Source organism: Numida meleagris, chromosome 2, assembly GCF_002078875.1.
Source record: "Numida meleagris isolate 19003 breed g44 Domestic line chromosome 2, NumMel1.0, whole genome shotgun sequence".
Lineage (NCBI taxonomy): Eukaryota > Metazoa > Chordata > Aves > Galliformes > Numididae > Numida > Numida meleagris.
Genome location: NC_034410.1, coordinates 12,573,350 through 12,595,060, shown reverse-complemented (window position 1 = coordinate 12,595,060; position 21,711 = coordinate 12,573,350). Strand labels below are relative to the sequence as shown.

Below are 21,711 nucleotides of genomic sequence, written 5' to 3'. Positions count from 1 at the left end.
CATCCGAAAGATTTTACAGCAGTCTATGCTAAGGCTGAGAGCTGTGGATCTGAGTATTTCATTTCACACAGCTTGTAACTTCAAGACACTAAAAGCCTACAAGTATTGGAGCAGCAATATTGGCACAGCACGAGCTCCAAGACCCTCCACTTTGAGCAAACATCTGAAATGAATAATTAAAAACTTCAGGGAAGTATTAAACTCAGAATCTTTGGATTTGCCTTGTCTGAGCTTTTATGCTGGTGACGCCTGGCCACTCAAGTTTGTGCACTGCCAAAGCACTCATTTTTTACACTGAAAATCCAACCCGCTATCCAGACCTCTTCACAGGTCACTGCCACTGTGAACCATAAACCATCACACCTACGCCTGATCTTTGTTTATTCTTTTTATTATTCTTTTGTTCTTGACCGCTAGTTCCCAACATCCCAATTTAGCGTTTCATAGCAATTGCCATTTGTGCTACTGTGTATTTGTTCATGCTACCAAGAGGAAAAATGCTGTAAATTCAGATTTGTCACCTCTAGCTCTACGCTTCCATTTGAAGGATCTACAGAAACAAGATCTCACAGCTGTGAAGCATCTTTTTTAAGGACACGAGCAGCTGCAAGTTCAAAACCCCAAGCTGTCAGCATTGTGTAAGCAGCTCTTCTGGCTTCAGAGTTGATGTTAACAACATTGGATGGGAATGTTAGTACTTGCAGGTGTAAGTATCAGCATTCAACAGGACAGAGCAGGACTACAAAGTCAAAAGGAAAAATCAGAAAACACAGCTAAAGATCACTGAACAGCATGTTCCTTTAAAACATCCACTCTTTTCCCCCAGTGCTCTGTGCCCACCAGCACGCACGCTCCCTCTGCCAACCCAACAGACAAACAATACACTGAAATCCCCCGGGGAAAAGAACTGAGTAAGACCCACACTGGAAAAAATAATAATAATAATAATAATAAACTAGTGGTATCCAGAGGGGGGATGGCAAAGGGGTATGGTGAGAAGCAGCACATCACCAAACTACTACTACTATCCCCAGCTCCTGGGGAGCAGCACTGTCCAGCCCACAAAACCCCTCTGAAGTGTGGCACTACAACCTTGGGTTGGTGCAGCCACTGGTCACAGAAAAAAAGCTTTAAGAAAGGATTAGCACCAAACAGAAACCTGTGTTTGTCTTCCCAGCTCTGTAACTTCAACACAGTGCAGCTCCAGCAGTTAGAACTTTAGAACTTTGTTTCAACAGTAAATGACTTGTTTGGAATTGGATAGGTTCACTGCCCTGAAACAATCCCCAGTACTCGGCTGTGCAATGGCAAGGGATAGGTATCGTAACAACATTACCAAAATGTAAGCTCAAGAATAACACCAGCAGTGGTACAGAATTCGCTGTGCCTATCAATCCTGAACTGAAAACATCTTATTTCAAAACCACAAATGAATGTTTCCTCTCACAGTACTTGGGAATTCAGCACATGGTGACAACTTGACTGTGTGTGATAGCATTTATGCCACAATATTATGGATATAATGAAAGATTTCCTCCTTAAACACTTATAAAGGACTGTAATAAGTTTTACTACCACGTTTACCAATACTGCCAAGCTTTTAGCTTCAATTTTACAGTGCAAGTAACAGCCTGCAACATTATGGACATGCATCTGCGCGTAACAGGTAGCCTGCAGGTTGGGACCACCTGACACTGACTGCATCCACAAGGGTATTCCACCAAGAACAGCTTTATTTTTGAAACTGAATTATATAAATTGCAAAACAATTCAGTTCGTTTCCCCCAACACACCATAGAACAACTCCTTACTTGCAAGCACAACCCTTTTCTTCTTGTACCTTTTAATTAGAGTTACAAAATGTTTACGTTAGAAGGAACAATTGCCACGATTTCTTTTCAAACAGCTTCCAGATCTGCTTCAACATGCCTATGTATCTGATTGACACCATTTTCACTACACAGAGGTGGTTATACAACCCTGGTGCTTCTCTCATACTTTTTTTCCAGGGCTTTCAATATTTATTCATCTAATTCTACATGACACAGTAAGGCACATGTAAAACTAATCACCTCCATCCCATCACCATTTAGCAACCTGGTTTCAAAGCAGTGGAAAGAGCAAACAAGCAGATCATGAAACACATGTCAGGACAGTGCATTTTGTTGAAATATGTGATTTAAAATTGTTTCCACAGCCATACACGACAAAGTTCAGTGTTACTTTTTATGCAACTTCGAAGCAGTGGAGGAATGAAAAAAATTAGATGCTAAATATGAAGACGTTCTTATGCTCCTTTTTAAGTTTATGCCAAAACCTACTGGGTTTGAAGAGTTTATTTGAGCTTATACAGGTGAAAAGAAGTATTATAAATATATGTGTATTTGTGCGTGTATACACAGTTTTTCAAAACACTGATTTTAGTGGCTGGCCTTAAAAAACAACCTTGAAATTATCTAACCCTCGTATTGAAAACTGGAGTAAATACCACTGTTGGGAGGAGCTGAGGAGTCCCCATCCCTCCTTGCAAGAAAAGACAAAGCAACATTTCTCAACAGCATTCAGCTCTGTGGAGCTGAGTACTCCCCAGAGCACAGAGCTCAGTACTCTGCACTGAGTAAAGTAGTACTGTCTTATACACACATTGTGCAGCTCTCGCAGCAACACACAAGATGTGAGCATTTTGTCCAAAGTAACATGAAAGTGCAACATTCCTACAACTGCATGAAGAGCTAGCAGCAGAGGTTTTTGGTGGGTTTTTTGCTGTTGTTGTTATCTTAGTTTTTTTCTATGCATATGCTTACTCTGATACATAGCAAGTGGCTGCTCTGCAAGATCACATACCAGTGTAAATGGAGACCTGTAACAAGAGGATACAATGAATAGGATCCACTGAGATAGACCCAGACAGCTAGCAGTGGATATGTGCACACTGAAGGAAGGCTGTGCAGCTGCAGGCATGCTGTAGCCAGCTCCCAGACTGTAAAAATCAGCTATTATATATTGCTGCTTGAGGATAAGGTGAATCACACCTTAGAACCATGAATTTCTCTGCACCAACTCTGAAGGAAGCCTGTGGGACCCAGACCACCTGTAGACGCCAAACAGCTAGATTTGTACTTATGCTTGCTCCTGTCAAAGTTGGCTGGTGTGAGGGAGGTGAAGATAACATTATCTCAGCATGAAGATATCAGTTCTCAACGTCAGTAGGAGAAAGAGCTGCAATCACAGCTTTGTGCACTGGATAGCAACAGTGTTCAAAGTAGGAAAGAGCTACAAAGCACCTGAAGCTGTCCAAGAGAAACCAACAATCACATAGAAGATACTCTCTTAAACTGGGTATTAATTACTACTTGGAATCAGTACTTGAATACAAAACAAGACCAAAGATTTTGGTGATGGCAGCTTACACACACTGAAATTATACCTAGTAGGAGCAAGCTCTGTATAGCTCAATACTGACACGTATGAGCCCCTGCACTGCAATATCCAATATCTGTTCTCTCTGAGGCAACGCTATCATCTCCTGAACACCTTTGTGCATGCTCCCACCTCAGAATGAGTGGTTTAAGCTCAGTGTATTCTCACAGCATATGGCTGCTGCTCCAGCACAACTCTGTCATGCTCAGAGCCCACAGGCACATGCACTCATCCAGCCTGTGCTGCCTGACTCACCTGCAGGGTACGGTGTGAGCTGATTTGTTATTTGATTTATTGTTGGCTTCCTAGTGCAAAGATACACCTTTAATGAGCAAGCAGCACATTCACACAGAGCAATGACACGGGGTTTGGTTTCTTTCACAATGATTCACATTTTGTATCACGCAAGTTCATACCTAATGCATGTTCTGATTTCACCAAATAAAAAGAGATATTACACATCACAAGATAGTAAAGAGTTTTATGATTATTATTATGAAGATTATTAAAACATATTGGCTTTTGGGGGATGAATATTAATTTTGTGAAATGGGAACACGGAGTGGAATCTGGATCGTCTCCAACAAGACTCAGTGCAGGAAACATAAGATGTTCCATATCATAAAGAACATTTTCCTTAAAGTCTTCAGAACCATGTTTATTGCCACAAATTGACAGATTTTAACTAAGATAATTTAGTTTTTGGAGGGAAAAGAAAGTAACTGTAAAGAACAGGAGATATGCCAGTACTTGATTACAATCAAATCTCTCAAAGCTCACTCCATTATACTATTGCTACAGCACTTCCGTGCAGCAAATGAGTCAGGGTAACCTCTAGTGCATCTCAAGAAGCTTCCAGGCAACACCATTTACAACACATGCTTCTGATGACAGTCAGTACTGAAGGAAACCTGTCAACATGCAAGGCTACTCCAGTTAAGCACTTCAGAACTCACTGCCTGTGCTCCTACATCTAAAATATATGATAAGTAAAAGTGCTAAAGTAACCATTGTGTAGACTCTTGAACATATGAAATTATGAAACCTGTGATTTCTTAGATCTCTCACCCCGAACTCGGGGCCAGCTGGCTCTCATCCCTCTCCCACTTGCTTAAGAGGTGTATATTGCTAAAGCAGCCAGTGTTGCACATTTATAAGAGCCTGGAGACACCAGCGCTTGTGAATACTAGAAAAACGCTTCATTTCTTGTGTGAAAGCAGATTGCCAAACACCATAAAACAGTGCTCAGATTTCCTGTTTTTTCTTTTACCCTTACAAACAGCTGAATCATTGAATCTATTCATCACTGAAGAGGCTTCTCTTCAAGAGTTTTAACACTTGTAGACACAAAGCTGCAAAGACAGAGACTCTGCAGAAATCTTGAGCCTCACTCAAAGCTATAATGTTAAGCATGAATAGCAATTTAGCAGAACTGTAGAAAATTAAATTTACAAGAAAAATTACTTTTTACATTACCATATCACTGATAGCAGTAACATCAAATCACCAAAAAAAGATAAGACAGTAACTAAAATCTACCTCAGTAGGGTCTTAGTGTGCATGTGTGAGAAGGACAAGTTAAAAAGAGATAATTAAATTAATAAGCCCATAAGAGTTCAAACCTTGAATGAAAATTAAGCAGTCACCTAAGTAACTCCTCAAAATGAATGTAACCTGACTCTGAGAAGCACTCATTGAATTCCTTAATTATGGACTCTGTTCCTGCAACTGAAATCCAATGAAATTCAATCCTGTGATTACTCTGAGCCCAAATAAGGAGTGAGACTTCACCTGAACAGAAGCCGTGGCAAGGTCAGACATAGTCTCTTGCCCCATTGCCCTTTTTCTCTTCATTTTTCCACACTGATGGTACTTAGTACAATTTATCCAGAGTTGGAAGGACAAATTCCATCACAGAGCCTGATAGTATCCACAGGCGTGATGGAATTTGATTCATGGGGACCTGCAGTGCGACCCAAGCAGCCCCTGCTCCTAAAGGCCTACGACACCAACTTCAAGGCAAGGCCGCAGACAAGGCTGAGAACTGCAGCTCTGCATTCAGACTGGAAATACAGTGCACACTCTCAATAAAATCACTAATAAGGGCATTTAGAAATGTGCCAGCTTCACCAGAAGCCTGTCAAACCACAGCAGAGCCCCAGGAACCTCGCTGACGCTGCTCAGAGGGGCTGTCACTCACAGGCCTGCCCACCACAGGACACTGCAAGGCCTCCCAGAAGGGCAATGAACACAGTCAGCCTCACAAAGTATCAGGTCCCCTCTGGCCTTGGGAATCCTGACAGCAAATTCATCCCCTCCTTCCACAGGTAGCACAGTCACCCAAGCAAGTGGCATCCGTGATGTTCATCACATCTACAGAGCATGCTTACAGGCACAGACAGTCTGCATAACAGCTGAGTGCAAATGCCTCCTTCTGTGTCTCCTTCCATCCACAGCTGCCTCTTCCACACCAGTAATCCACACTGACCAACACCACCACAGTACTGGCCCTGCTGAGAGCCAGGAGCTGAGCCAGGTAACCCCTAGGTTTGAGGCCAGCCCTACTCACAGAGGACCCATCACAGCAGTGTCATGACATGACACAAATCCAACCGTGGGGTTGCTGCTGCCTGAAGAAATTGCAGACCATACAGTGCTAAATGCACATCTTCAGAAGTTTAACTGCAGAATTTGGCAAATAGCATTAGTGGCAGGTCCCCGTGCCTGGACAGAAGTCTGCTGATTTCAGGGCAGTTCCATCCAGTTCCTACCTAAATGTGGCCCTGGTCATGCAACAACAGCAGTCATTCTCCTGTAGGGGACAGGTCCCATATATGCTCATCTTAAGATTTGAAGGTGTTTTATATTTAATAAGCGTAGCACTTCAGTGCACACAGCAGAAGCCAAGTTGAGATTTTCTTTTTCAGATGTTCTACCTTTCAGATTTTATATGTAAATTGCAAATTGCAGACACGTATCAGACTACTTCCTCAATTCATTCACACAGCATGAACTGAAGGGTGTTTGAAAATATTTTATGCTTTGCACTGCAGATGAGATATAGGGAAAAAAAGAAAACTGGCTCTTTAAAAACAAGGAAGGCAGATGAGGCATTTCAATGGCCAATATCGTTGGGATGACTCCCATTTATGTTCTGTACACAGTCCACCTGAATGCTAACTAACAAGTCTGTGCTCTGGGCAAGGGTAATAAAAAGGAAAGGTACTGTAAAAAGAATAGTTTGAACGGTTTGCCCTCAACTGATAAAGAAAGAAGCAAATAGAACAATTGTATGGAAACGTGCCTGGCTTGTGAAAGCAAACAGTCTATTCTTGTTAGCTCTACAACTACAATCTATCACAAAAGAAAAAAGAGAGAGAGGAAAAAAACTAAGAACATTTCCCCTTCCAGCTGGAAACAGAAGATTAAAAAGGGGAGTGCCATTCAGCTGCTGATCCTCAGATTATGCTGCCTTCTCTTTAGAGGAACTTCAGTTGTCTCATGCACTCATGTCTGAGCAGCCTGTAAATCAGTGAACATACCCAATTTTTCTGGTTTTGTACTTCAATGAAAAGTGCAGCATTGTACATGAGAAACAATTATTTACTTATGTTTTAAACTGAATTATTTACCCTTCTTCACAGTGATGTTCTGTTTTTTTTTTTCTAATACTGATTCCTATACGCAGTCTGTTTGGCTGTATTCTCCCTCCAGGCATTTTGTCTGCCACGGACAAAATGCTGAATGTACATTTCTTAACATTATTAGAATTGATTAAATGAAAGTTTCACTAGCTGTTAGAAAGCACACACATGGGTTTAAGCTTATTTAACGGTTTACAAACTCAACTTAAATATATTCTGGGCTAGAACAGGCACAGAAATACCCTTTCAAATCATTACCAGAAGAGTCTACATTTGGAAACCTAAACACTTGTAAACTGCAGGCGTCAGGACAAGCAGAAATGAAGCAACATCTGAGCTGGCAGAAGCCTACCACCACATACTCAATGATCATCATGCACAGCACTTCCATTGCATTCAGTAAAATTCAGCTTTTTGTTGCAAATTCTGCCTCAGTAGCATTTGTAGCAAACCTCACGACAGTCCTGCTGGCAGGTGAAAAATCTGTGTCCTCACATGGCTGGTTCATGCACACGAGAGCATGACAGCGTCTGGACAGAACGCGCACTGCTGCCATCATTCTTGCACACCAGCCACCACTTCTGTTTTGTTCTTGCATGCCTTCAGGAACAGCTCATGTAAGCAGGGTGTGAGATTTATAGGGCAATACAGAATTCCTTGACTACCGTCCTGGTATGGCGAACAGCATCATTTAGGACAGAGAGGAAAAAAAAAAAGGCCCAAGGCAGCTCGAGACAGCCTAAAAACATATATGTATGGGGCAGAGTAAAGGAAGATAAGTTAATACACCATTTATGTCCATCTGCAGACCATCTCCTCACAGAATCACAGAACTGTCGGGGCTGGAAGGGACCTCTAGAGATCATCTAGTCCAACCCCCCTGCAAAGCAGGCTCCCTAGACCAGGTTGCATAGGTAGGCATCCAGGCAGGTCTTGAACATCTCCAGAGAAGGAGACTCCACAACCTCTCTGGGCAGCCTGTTCCAGTGCTCCGTCATCCTTACTGTGAAGAAGTTCTTATGCACATTTGTGCAGAATTTCCTATGCTTCAGCTTGTGGCCATCTCCCCTTGTCCTATAGCCACGCACCGCTGAAAAGAGTCTGGCCTCATCCCTTTGCCTCCCGCACCTTAGATATTTATAGACGTTGATCAGATCCCCTCTCAATCTTCTTTTCTCAAGGCTGAACAGACCCAGGTTGCTCAGTCTTTCCTCATAAGAGAGATGCTCCAGGCTCTTTATCATCTTTGTGGCCCTCCACTGGATTCTTTCCAGGAGATCCCTGTCTTTTTTGTACCAGGGAGCCCAGAACTGGACACAATACTCCAGGTGAGGCTTTACCAGGGAAGAGTAGATGGAGAGGATCACCTCCCTTGACCTGCTGCCCACGCTCTTTTTAATGCATCCCAAGATGGCATTGGCCTTCTTGGCCACCAGGGCACACTGCCAGTTCATGGCCAACCTGTTGTCCACCAGGACCCCCAGGTCCCTCTCTGCAGAGCTCCTCTCCAGCACGTCATCCCCCAACCAGCAATGGTACATGTGGTTATTCCTCCCTAGATTACAAGACTCTATAACTGCTTTTGTTAAACCTCTTCTGGTTTCTCTCCGGCCAACTCTCCAGCCTGTCCAGGTCTCACTAAATGGTAGCACAGCCTTCTGGTGCGTCAGCCATTCCTCCCAGCTTTGTATCATCAGCAAACTTGCTGAGGGTGCGCACTATCCCCTCATCAAGGTCACTGATGAAGACGTTGAATGAGACTGGACCCAGCACCGACCCCTGAGGAACACCGCTAAACACAGGCCTCCAACTGGACTTTGCACCACTGATCACAACCCTCTGAGCTCAGCCAGTTCTGAAACCACCTCACCGTCCTCTTTTCTTCTACTGTAGGACACAGCGGATGAAGCAATGACCACAACTGAGATGCTGTGATTTCCTTTCATAGTGTCACTATGCACTCTGTAACACATGAGAACCAGGAAACCCCCTAAAACAGAGCCTTTGGAGTGCATATAGTGCCTACAATGGAAGGGGACACTGTCATGTAACAATCAATTGCAAGAAACAGAAACAGCACCAGAAAAAAAAAAAAAAAAAGTAGAGGCTATAAACTAGGGAAAATTAATTTTGATGAAAAAGCCAACAGCAATGCCATTGCACAGGTGAGAAACAGCTCTGTTTCCAAAGGCAGTAGAAGTTGAGGAGAGAGCAGAAAGCAAAACAGCAGCACTGTGAGCTTCAGGAATGTTCAAACCTAAGTACAAGCAGACAATACATTCTCAGGGGCTTTCTAATGAAAGCATGTCTGGAATAATAGGGAAGTGCTACAACAAGGAAGAGACGCAAAATGATGCATGCAAATCATTAGAGATATTTGTTAACAGGATTCACTGAAATCTCTCAAGCTATCCAGTTTCAAGAAGTCACTTTGCATTGTACGTCCTCATGTCGGGTAACAGTGTGCTTGTCAAAGGCGCGGAGTCACTTGGAAATGAAGTCTAGTGCCAGAAGACGAACAATGGTTCATCTGAAATTAGTCAGTAAATGTTTTCATTTGCACAGTCCTCCAGCTGCATTTTTCCAAAGTGCTGGAGATAACGTGGCTATGTCAGCTGCTAGCAGAACCTGAAGGCTTCAACAAAAGCAGTAATACTGAGCTGCAGTTGTGCTGTGGCATGTTTTTAAAACACAAAAGAATTAATTGCTGCTTATTAAATTCAAACCAGTCATTTTAAAAGCTGTTTTAGGGTGACATTATAATCTGTAATATCTCAATTTTCAGGGCTTATTATTTTTATTATTTAATACTTGCTATAGCAAACACAGCTCTGCATGTTTCCTTCTCCTTAATATAGAGATCCTGATATGACATTATGATAATGAAAACTTACATCTACAAGGAGAAAATGTGCTTTCTTCCGCACTGCATGAAGAAGGGATTAAAAAGTTGTGCTAGACTGAGCTCCTTTTCAGTCAGCATCAGTAGCACAGTAGTCCACAAGCAAAGTCGAGACCGTGGCAATTAACCCCATCAATCTAAAAGGAACACGCACGCACGCAGACAGTTCTTGCTCCCAGCCCTTGCCTTTTGACCTGGCACCTTTTCTCACCAGCACCAGCTGAACTTTAGAGCACTTACTATTTACTTCTAATACTTCAGTATTAAAAGAAAAATACAGCACTTTAATGAGAAAAAATCAGACAAGTTTCACCAGCACAGGTCTATGTTCTCCCTTGTCTAAACTTCTTGTATTTAAGCCAAATACATCACTGATACATCTCCTTATAGCTTCTGTGTGGGGCTAAGTTTAAAATAAAATTTAAAAAAAAATAAAAATCGCTATTAATAAATCCACTTAGTTATATTAAAGTGAAACATAAGTCTTTGTTCTGCCTTCTTTCTAAGTTACAACCTTTTCAACAAGTATGCAATATTGGAATCAACATCCTCACTACTCAGTGTGGATTACTGTACAGAAGTTTCAACCACAGTAACTCATACTGTGAGAGAGATCTCACACAAACTGAGACCTGTGAAATAAATTACACAAGAAACAGTAATTATTAAGCAGTTGAGCAAGCAGAGCCCACACTTCCCTAGCAGGAAGATACTTTCTTTCCAGCAGCCAGTTACCACAAGACACTCTCTTTTCAGCCTGGCAAAGCCTGGCACGTCTTTTCACAGGGAGGCTAACCTTCAGAAGAGCAGCAGGATTAAGTACAGCAGTGCTTCACCACATCCTTACTAGAGGGGAAAGATAGAGCTGCGGCTGAGGAGTCAGCACATCAGCATGTTATTTCCAGCCCGGTGCTGGGCTGCCTGTGTGGCCCTGAAGTCAGTGACCTCCCGCGCCTCACTTCCCCATTTGCTCTGTGGGTTAATTACATACCTGCCAAATGCTACAACATTTGCTCCCTGATTTGCTTTTTGATGGGAGAAGGTGGCGAAGCACACAAGAAAATTACCAAGTTAAGATGAGAAGGCACTGGAGAGAAATCTTGTTTCCAAGCCCGTACACTCCACGCAAGAGGCAGGCATGCCTGAAAGCATTCATACTCTCTCTGCTGATCTGCTGCATGCCCCTGGGTGCAGTTCCTTGACACCTTTCCACCAGAGAAGAACGATACCCATTCTCTCTGCAAACTGCTCTCAGTATCATGCACACTCACGCTGCAACGGCCGTCCTCACCATGCAGGACCAGTGGACACTCCTGGTGGCACAGTGACACATCAGCAGTTACCATCAGGCAGACTGGCGTGCAGTACACAATGCATTTTTCCCCTTGCTGCTGGGCTGCAGGTAGAGGCAGGGCCTCAGCCCCCAGGTTACAAACGGCCGAACACTGCTGGAGCCACGCAAGGCAGCAGGCATGTTGGCTGTGCCTGCAGCATATAAACCACAGCATGTTTCATTTCAAACAAGATGACACTGAGAGCCCAGCACCGCACAGACGTGAGGTGAGCACACTGCTGAAGCTCACATGCTGCTGCATTACTACCCAAAGTGCCAGACTGCAGCTTGCTGAGGCACAATGCACTGTTGTAGTTGATGGGCGCATCATGGCTCTGCTGCAGCACCAACAACCAGTTCAGCAAAGTACTTTTGACTGTCTTAAGAGAACACAAAGACATGGAAAAAATCCCCATGTGGATGTTGTACAAGCATCCACTTGCTATAAACAATGACTCTCTCAGTGACTGTGGATCTGGGACAGCGGTGATGGAAAGGACCCAGCCCCACCCTGGCACAGCAGGGCACTGACAGAGCCACCTCCCTTCCCAAATCGCAGCCTGGTGGTGAAAAGCTATCAAGGAATTTCCTACATCTTCACCACAGGATTCAACTGTCTCCTCTGAACTGAGACACTGCAGTGTTTTTTCTTAAATCCTAACCACAGTGTTTATAGCCTTCCTCATGCATTTCTACATCTTTCCATTCCCCAAGGTTTTTTCACACATCAAAATGGAATAATTCTGACCAAATAAAAACACCTATCGTTAGTTTCCTATGATGTATTAGCAAAGTTGCATTAAACTCCTCCAAAGACGCCCTGCTTTCAGAGCTGCAGACAAGCAAGATGTAACTCTGAGTCAGGACTCAAACCATTTGTGCTCACCAACAGCTCATACAACCTGTATGCATGACCTTACCTCATGGTAAGAAATCAAGGCAACTTGCAGCAGTTCATCCTACAATGAAAGAAAGCTCTAACACCCAGGAGGCTCTCCCAGTGGATGCTGCACAGCAGCCCTCCAGGCAGTAACGGAACTGCTGCTGGTCTTGTACAAACCAAGCAGGGCTCCTCAGCAGTGAGCATAGATGAAGCTCCAAAAATTGAAGCCCACAGTAGCAACCAGGATGAAGGTGTTGGTAAAGCAGCAGAAAAAAAAAAAGTCTCCATGCTTTTAAGCAAATGAATTTCAAGTGGATTTTGTTAACTGAGCTCCAAAGGACTCCCAAAGGGGCAAGTTCTACAATGAAACACAGCTACAAAAATTACTTGAGAAGTGATATAAAATATCAGCTAAATAGGATCATCGTTCAAGTCATTTAAGAAATAACAAAACATGGACCTGGAGTTTTAGTTAGTGGAGTTCCCCTACACTGATTATAACGTCCATTAAAATCAAAGCTTTAAAACAAAAAAAATGTATCACATTACATTTTGTTGAAAATCACTCTGATGCTCTGTTTCTCCCTTCCCCATTTAGCAGCACAGCCCAAGCAGCAGAGACGACAAAGCATGTTTATAAGGAGCTGGGGAAGGACTCCTCTGCTTTGCTCTTACATCTCACATTGGGTTTTAAGAAGGAGGGAGAGGGGAGCTTTGAAGTTCAAATAAGTAGAAGAACTGTTGTCATTAGAGATCAGTGTTTAATTCTAAATTCCCTCAGCTTCCATGGGACAGATGTAAGCCCATGTCATTTGACTGGTCTAGGTACCAATCTCCACTATGTCCTCCCTCCCACACACACCATAATTTACACACCGAAGAGCTGCACACTGAAATTTCGACATTATGAAGGAGGGGAAGAAAAAAGTACATGCGTCTGCCATCATCATCACAAGGCAGCTTCTGAGAAACCTTTACTTTGCCCTCAGCAAGCCGTTGGTCCACATCCCCAGAACACCCACCTCCCAGCTTCATGTGTGGCAAAGGAGGAGGTGAGCAGCAAAGGGCTGGCTGCTGTTGGTTGGAGATGCTGAGAGGGGCACAAGTTGGGTTGTGCAGGGCACAGACCCCCTCACATGTTGGACTGAGGTACAGCTGGCACACCTGAAGCTGTGTGGTCTTCACTGAGAGTCTGCTTTCAGACCAGAGCAACAGGTGAAAGAAAAGCTGCAACAGGGTGTTAATAATAAACTGCTCAATCTCACAGTTCTGCTTCCTATCTCAGCATTTATCTTATACAGCAGAATAACATGAAGCAGGAAGGTGAGTTATTACGCTCTGCGCTCCACTTCAGAAAGGAACAGTACACATTAGGAAAGCAACTGACAGAAAAGTTCTGGACTAAACATGGCATGCATCTAAATCATAATTCATAACAGAATAACTATTTGTTTTAATTTCAATATGACATACAACTTTAATCTCCAAAAGTGATCAAGAAAAATTGTGTATTTATTGTGTCTGAGAATGGATATTCAATATCAATGGATATTCATAGTGTCTTTGGCATTTACTAACGTTTGGCAACAAAGCCTTTCAGGAGGCAACAAAATGCACATAGAAGCAGAAGCACCATGTGAAAGCACCCAGAGCTGGAGCAGCCTTTATCCCTATCACTGTATAATCACAGACATAACACATGGGCTAAGAAAGCAAAGCAGACCCATACAACGTACAAGTTACAAAATTAGCTATTACAATGTTCAGATCCAAAATATTCTAATAACTTTCATATTAAACAAAGAAAACATATGTTTCTATTTACCTTGTTCAACAGTGAGACCAAGCAAGCACCGAATTAAGAAGTCAAAGCAATTTAGAACAAAGTGGAGCACTTCCTACAAACCATGCTCCAGCACAGCAGCTGGCCACGGTAAATATAGAACTATGGATCTCTTTCTAAAAGCCAGAGAAGCAGCATCCATGTGCAAGCAGTTACACTCTCACCTTGAGGGCATATCCAGAACGGGGACTCCCAGGGTCCCTTAGGTGACTGCACACATCAGAGCTCTGCCCAAGCCCTTCCCTTACCCTGGGCCCAGCATTGCTCCCAGCAGTCACCAGACACCAGGACACCACAGAGAGCAGCTTTAGTCTCAATCTGAAACACACCATTGTAAAAAAATGTTTCAGAAGGAGATTTATAATACAGTTCCCTTCAGCAGTTTGTTTAGACTTCTCCAAATCCTAAAAGGCAAACAGCAGTACGTCCAAGATAATTGCTGCATATTCAAATATCGAAAGAATACTTAGCACAAATTAACTTTTTGTATAAGCTAGCTCTGCTTTGCTGCTGCTGCCATTCTGCAGCCAGGGAATTCAGCCCAAAGACGTGGCACCCCAGCGAGCAGGGACAGAGCTGGGTCATGCTGGGATTCCCCCAGCAGCTGCAGGACACTGGCTCCCAGCTTGGCATGGGACCGATCTGTGGCGATGTGACACAACAACAGGGTCATCGGGATGTACTTCAAACATCCATACTCATAAAGGGGAGATTTGCAAGACACAGATTACAATAACACTTCACACATTGACATCTGGTTTCAGTTTACCAAAGCATTATGCTTGGTGTGATTGCGAGGTGCAGTGTGAGACAGCTCCCTTGCCTCCTACAACCGCAAGTTAAACACCCGGTGCTACATACAGGACACAACATTTTCTTCTTTGACCAAGGCAGCAAAGTCTAATTTAGCAGTTTATTAAAGCTAAAGGTGCTTGAAGTTTCAGTTTAACCAACACTTCAGCTGTTACAGCAACAAAACTTCTAGGCTGGTCACCTCACAGACACTCCAAAACTTCTATGAGTATTTTTTCTGTATTTCATGAAGTTCTGCTCCTGCTCAGACAGATTCTGAGGACAAAAACAAAGCAGCTGCTCCCCTGCCGTGCATGACAGGGTGCATCTCTGCAGGTTTCTCACAGGTAGGACGCAGCTTCCAACATTTAATAGGGAAGAAAAGCACGATGTGCCCTTTGCCTAGGGGAAGGCAGAGTAACTCAAGAACTTTGAAAGCACATGCAAAAAAGATGGGGTAAGGTGAAACTCCTTGCTCATTTGGTAAGTGTGGCTAAATTTCTTCAAACGAATGAGAACACCCAAGTGGGCGCACACACAAGCACGCAGACACTCCCAACCGTTCTATCTCCATTTAAAACTTTTTGTACCCACATAACTTGTTTCTCCCATTAGTAATTCAACAGGAATACCAGAACATTGCAAATAGCCCTCCGACTCCCTGGTTTAGCAAGAGCATGCATACTCATAACAAATTCCTATCAACGTGGGCACTTGAAAAGAAAACCACTAATGACAAAGCAGCTCGCTCCTATTGCAAAGGTCCAGAATCTCTGCATAAGCAGCCAGCTAAGCTAAGAGAATGGGGAAAGTATGGCTAAAAATGGAATGTCACTTTTCCAAAATGGTGCCTGTTTTCCCTGCCAAGTCAGAGATTCACTACTTTCAGGACACCTATGACCTATGACCCAAAAAGGACAGCTTCCTGTGATAAATTCCCTGGGTTTCTTTTTAAAATAAAGCCCTCTGAACGACAGCCTTGGTGTCCCACTGAGGATGTATATTTCATCCTCTTCCTAAATTGAGTGCTTACCTCTGGGGCACAGAGTTAACCAGATTCTTCCTACGTTCAGCTCTTCTCATTTGTCAGTATGCAATTTATCATCTTGCCCCCTTGCAAATTCCTATTTCCCTCTTGTGAAAGAAATGGTACCAGGAGCTACATCCATCTGTCACTGCCACGGAGGTTTTTCCTTTGGCCAGACTCCAGAGCCACCCCAAGCCTTTTTCCCTCCCCTTCAGAAGTCCACTCTTCTCCTCACCATCCCTTCCCTTCTGCCAGCCCTATTCCTGTTACCAAGAAGTCCCAACGAGCCGGAGACGCACTGATGTGGGAAGCCAAGCAAGCCAAGCAGCCCAGCACAAAGCCTTGCAGATGGGGCTGGCTGGTGTCACACAGCCCCACAACACACAGCCCATGCTGCAACACACACAGCCTTGATGAAATTCCCCTTCCACTGGAAACCCTGAGAGGCAGCACGGCATCCATAATGCCTTAATTCAATGAAATCAGTGCCCTCTGCACCTCACCAACACAGGTGCTTTTGCTGACGTGAGTGCCTGGTGAGCCCTTATCTCACACAGCAGAGCAGCAAGGTCAGCACTGAATTCAATTTGGAAGATTCTCTGTATTGACATTTCCCAAGCCAGGCAAGCTTATTTTCTACTACAGACAGAAAACCTCAGAGGGCCGGCACTGTGCCTCCAGACAGGTACAAGAAATGCTCCCACATACATTTCCAGCAGGCCCACATGCAAATACAGCAAATGGGATCTAGTCTGAGAGCTTTCAGGTAGGATACATTCCTCGTTTTGTTTAGGACTCAGTGCTGGGAAGAGCTGTTGACCCCACTGAAGGTGGAAAGGCCTTGCAGAGAGATCTAGACAAATTAGAGAGCTGAGCAACGACCAGTGACACAAAGTTTAACAAGAGCAAGTGTTGGATTCTGCATCTGGGGAGAGGCAACTCTGGCTATACATACAGACTGGGGGATGAGATGCTAAAGAGCAGACCCACTGAAAGGGATCTGGTGGTGTTGGTCCCCAGCAAGTTGAATATGAGTCAGCAGCATGCCCAGGCAGCCAAGAACGCCAATTGTCAGGGTGCACCAAGCATAGCATTGATAGCTTGGTGAGGGAACAGCATGGAGCTGCAACAGGGCAGGGTCAGGCTGGGCATCAGGAAAAGGTTCTTCACCAGACGGTGGCGGAGCACTGGCTCCACAGGAAAGTTGTCATGGCCCCAAGCTGCCAGAATTCAAAAAAGTATCTGGACAGTGCTCTCAGACACGTGGTCTGATTTTTGGGTGGTCCTGTGGGGAGCCAAGAGTTGGACTCGATGATCCTTATGGGTGTCGTCCAACTGGGGATATTCTTTGATTCTATGATCTGTACCACCAGTACAATAAGGAACTCAAGTAGAACATAAGTCACCCTCATGTACCTATTACCTGGGATTTTTGTTGGTGGTGGTTGGTTGGCTTGGGTTTTTTTTGTTTGTGTGTTTAAGAGTAAGTGCAATAAAATAATTATTAAAAGCACTTCTGATTTAACGAATAGTTGGAATCAAATTGTGAAAATAACTAAAGCTACCAACTGGAAACAATGTAATACTTCAACAGGGTCACAAGCAAAAAGAACGTGATTATCTTAAGAACAAAAACACCCTAATGGTCACTGCTCATTTAAAATTACTTTTTCCTGAATTCAGAATTTGACTCATTTCCCTTCCACCAGCGGTACCAGTCTTCCTGACAAGCACTGTGGACATCTGTGCTGCCAGCTCCCAAGCATTCTTTTTCCCTTCTCATTTTTAAGCAGCATCACTGCATTATGGAACTTCCCTCAGAGGCAGTTTGGCTTCTTGGATTTTTTCATTCCAGGACCAGATTTGCTGAGCACTACAGTAAAATGACCTCAAAGAAACAAGGAAAATACATACTGTATATTAAAAAGAAAAGAAAAATATAGAGCACAGATGCTCTAATGTATCTTGCAGAATTTTTAATACTTTTTTTCCTCCACTTTTTATTTTCTTACTGCTCACAAAATATTTCTGAGTGAGAACATCTGTGCCATACTCTGGATTTATGTCAGAAGAATTCCACTTTATTTTCAATATACATAAGCATCAGTTCGGCATTGTTGCATGTTTTATCCATTCAGTTTCTATTTGGATGAAGAGGTTTGTTTTCCTTTGAAGAACCAGGAAATTGTTATAAAGCTACATGAGCTGTACGCTGTCTGACCAATATCAGTAATGTTTCTCCCCTGTTTACTCCATCTTATTTTACCAGACTGAATGTGCCACAACCAGAAGATGTCATAGTCTGATACAACTGAGAAAGCGCTACTTCCAGCAGTGCTTTTATAGCACTAAAACATCTGCAACCATCATAACTGCATTGAAGTGCGAAGAGCTATGAGATTCGGATGGTTTCCACTGGTCGAGGCTATTGCCCGAGACAAGGAAGGCTGGCAGCTCCTCAACCCCAAATTGCAGGCCGGAGCCACTCACGGACCACGCTGAGTGCTTTCACAGACCTCCACAATTCCATCTTCAGCGCTGCAGCTGAGCTCAGCACCCAGCAGTGAGTCGCCCACAAGCTGCTCTTCCACAAAGCGCACTGCACTGCTGCCATCAGTAAGTAATGGCTAAATATTGACAAATCATGCAATACTATCTTAAAATAATGCTGCAGCCCATCCAGCTAAGATATGTATTGCTCACATAAGCAAAACAAGGTAACACCACGCATGCCCCCACTAATGCTACCTGCAGAGCTGAAGGACTTGCATGCCGCCCAGCTCTCATGCTCAGCATAGCTACAAGAAAGCAGAGTTATAAAGAGAGAACTGGGGAAAAAGAAGTTTTCTACAACAAATGAGGGAATTCCATCACCATACACCAGCTGTAGACTTGCATTTCCAGCAGTAGCTTCCAAACCTGCAGAATCCCACAGCAGCTTTCCAAAGGGGAACGGGCTGCGACGCAACTCAGCAGAGATGAATTGAAAATAAAACCTCCTTTCTGCTATGTATGCCATCACTGCCCATGAGTGTCTTCACTGTGACTGCAAAGGAGTATCCCAAAGGCACCCTGAGGGAATCGGCTGTGCCTACGCCAAAACCTGGCAGCCGCTCTTGTGCAGAGAGAATGCTAACACCCATAGAAAGCACACACAAAATCAGGAGATTTTCATGCTGACACACTCCTGTGCTAGCTCGCACTGAGAAAAAGAAAGACAAATTAAGAACAAAAAAAAAATGCAGTATACACTCCCTAAGAACACAGCATTTCTCCTCATGCTTCCCTGCTAATGGATTTCACGCCTACCAGCGAGCTGGGGCTTCAGGCTCTGGGTGGCACCTGACACGGCTACCTCTGCTTACAGCACCGAGGGGTTTTGAGTCCTGGTCTGGTATCAGCAGCTGCCTTCAAATGCTATCGGGGAACAGACTTCAATTACTTCTAACAAATATTAACATCCTGTGGTTTTTAAATTAACAATTGAAGCATTGTTCCATACAATACTGCAATCCCTCCAAGATTTAATTTTCCACAATGTTCTGGTGAGGGGGAGGGGAAAGGATTCTCCTAAAATGCTGTGGGTAAAGGGGGAGTTTCTGTTTATTTCCTTATTTTTCACAGAAAATCAGGATTACGTGCAGTCTCCAAACACTGTGACAAGCTCGTGGCACATGGGACAGCAGGATCTACAGCCACAAAGAGCCCCAAAAGCCCCTGTGGGCAGTTTAGTTCTTTTTGATGTTAATTTACACATCCAACTTGACATTATTTTAATGGATATTTTCCACACTTTCACATTAGGTCATAAGCAATCACTTAAAATATTTCAAACCAAACGCCCATCTGCCTGTTCCCTGGCAGAGCAGCCCATCTACTCCTTCCGTCAGTGTTAACATATCACGGGCTGGTTGGCCTCCCCTCTTCCCAAGGATCCGCATAGCTCTTCTCCAGCACCATTCAATCACCAAATGAACTGCCCAGGAACCATGACCAGAATGGCACAGACATGGAACTCACTGAGCCCCAAGCTCCTTGAGTGCCTCTCAGGTCAGCCACCACCTGAACAAACCGAGCTCATGGAATGCGCGCTGCAGAAGTTGTGTCACACACCACGTCCAAGCACCCCTGACAGGTGGACTTCTCAAACATCTCTCAATTCACTTCATCTTTCTCCACAAACACAACTTGAGGAGAAATGGATCACGTTTCAGACACGGAGCTCCCTTTGGAACAAAGGCAAGGGATCACAGAGATTTCCTGGACACAGTGCACTCCGCACACAGCCCACCATGTTAGGAAGTCATTCTGCACGTAAAGATTTAGTACCGACAGCTGTGTTAATCCACACTGAACTTCTTTGAGATGTATGAACACCAACCACAGACAGCAGCATCCACAAGAGACTGCAGTAAATAGGTGTGTCAGCCATGTGCTTTTTAATGTTTCACAGAGAGGAGAACCTCACTACGATCTCCATTACCTGCATATGTACTCTCCTCACTCCCAGCACGCAGCCTCAGTAACAGAGTTCAGAAAGCTCTGGCCAAGGCCAGCAGCAACTCCGGCCCTCTCCCAGCAGCACAGCCACGCTGAGCCGCCACGCTCCTTGAGCGGGATGAGAAACATTGCTTTCCAGTCAGCAGGAAAACCATACATTTCATTAAACTATTCTGAACACTGTTCCACCACAAAGGCGTTTTCCACAGCAGCAGTTCAGCAGATCTCAGTGTCAGTATAGGGCCAGCTGCCAGGCCCGGTCATCACACACACACACACACCTCCACCTCTCAGTGCAGGAATCACTTTGTCTCCTCACCATCTCAGTCCAGACGGGAGAGTTGCTCCCTGGCTACACTAACACTACACTACCACTGAAAGCAAACCATCTAACTGCTGGAAGAAGACAGTAACCCAAGAAGCCCTGCCCCTGGTACCATACATTTACTACATTACCCATGCGCTTATGGGAGGCTCTGGGATCCATCTTGGGCAGCACTGGGATCAGATTAAACACAAAGTGTGACACTGACTGCAAAAACCACACACAGAAAAACCTGTGGAAGCTGCTGCTAGGTTTTCAACCACAATATTTCCATATAATAGGAACAATCTCAGTAATTATGGCTACTCCAGCCCATACCCGTGGCACACGGCATAACCACCGTATAACTGCTAATACCTGCAGTACAACGCCATGTAAACCAGGACGGGAAGCTGGGGCAGGGGCCAGGCCGTGACCAGACGCAAATCCCAGGCATCACAATACTTGATATTTGCCAATGCTGTGGCACTGAAGAATGAATTCTGCAAATGCTTCTCACATGAACGGCCCAGCCAAGCCCTCGGTGCTCCTCCAGGACACACTTTGGGCCACTGCGCTGTACCCGCAGCACATGGGCATGCATAGTGCCTGCAGCACACCATCAGCGACGGGGCGGCCCCATCCCAGCCGATCCCTTACTCGTTTCCCAGCCAGAATCGCAACTGTTGCAAGAGGAATAACAAAAGAGTAGCGAGTGCTTCCTGCTTTTTTTCCTTCCTAACCAAGACCTTCAGGAACAGAGCAGGGATGCACTGAGACCCTCAGTGTCCCCCGTCCCTGCAGCACTCAGAGCTCCCTCTGAGAACAAGGATCTCGGACATCTCCTGGGGATCCTCCACACCCACCACTTCTGCTCACAGGGCTCTCCCAGCAGAGCTGCAGCTTCAGATCTTTCAGGTCGGCGTTTGCCAACATAAAACTCCCAAATCTGGGGGAGTGAGGACCGTCTGAGTGGCTCAGAAAAGCTGAACACGGTGTTTCAACGAATCGGGGAGAGGGAAGGGGAACGGATGGCACTTCAGCTTCGAGCGAGCAACTTTGG

General features: G+C 44.4%; 1 protein-coding gene across 1 annotated transcript in view; it reads right to left on the bottom strand.

Moving 5' to 3' along the window:
• PARD3 (par-3 family cell polarity regulator) overlaps positions 1–21,252 on the bottom strand; it is a 435,432-nt gene extending 414,180 nt beyond the window's left edge. The window contains exons 1-2 of the mRNA XM_021389241.1: positions 21,169–21,252; positions 18,361–18,471 (exon numbers count right to left, since the gene is read on the bottom strand). Of these exons, the coding sequence (XP_021244916.1) occupies positions 18,361–18,471; positions 21,169–21,252 (195 nt within the window). The remainder of the gene's footprint in view (positions 1–18,360; positions 18,472–21,168) is intronic.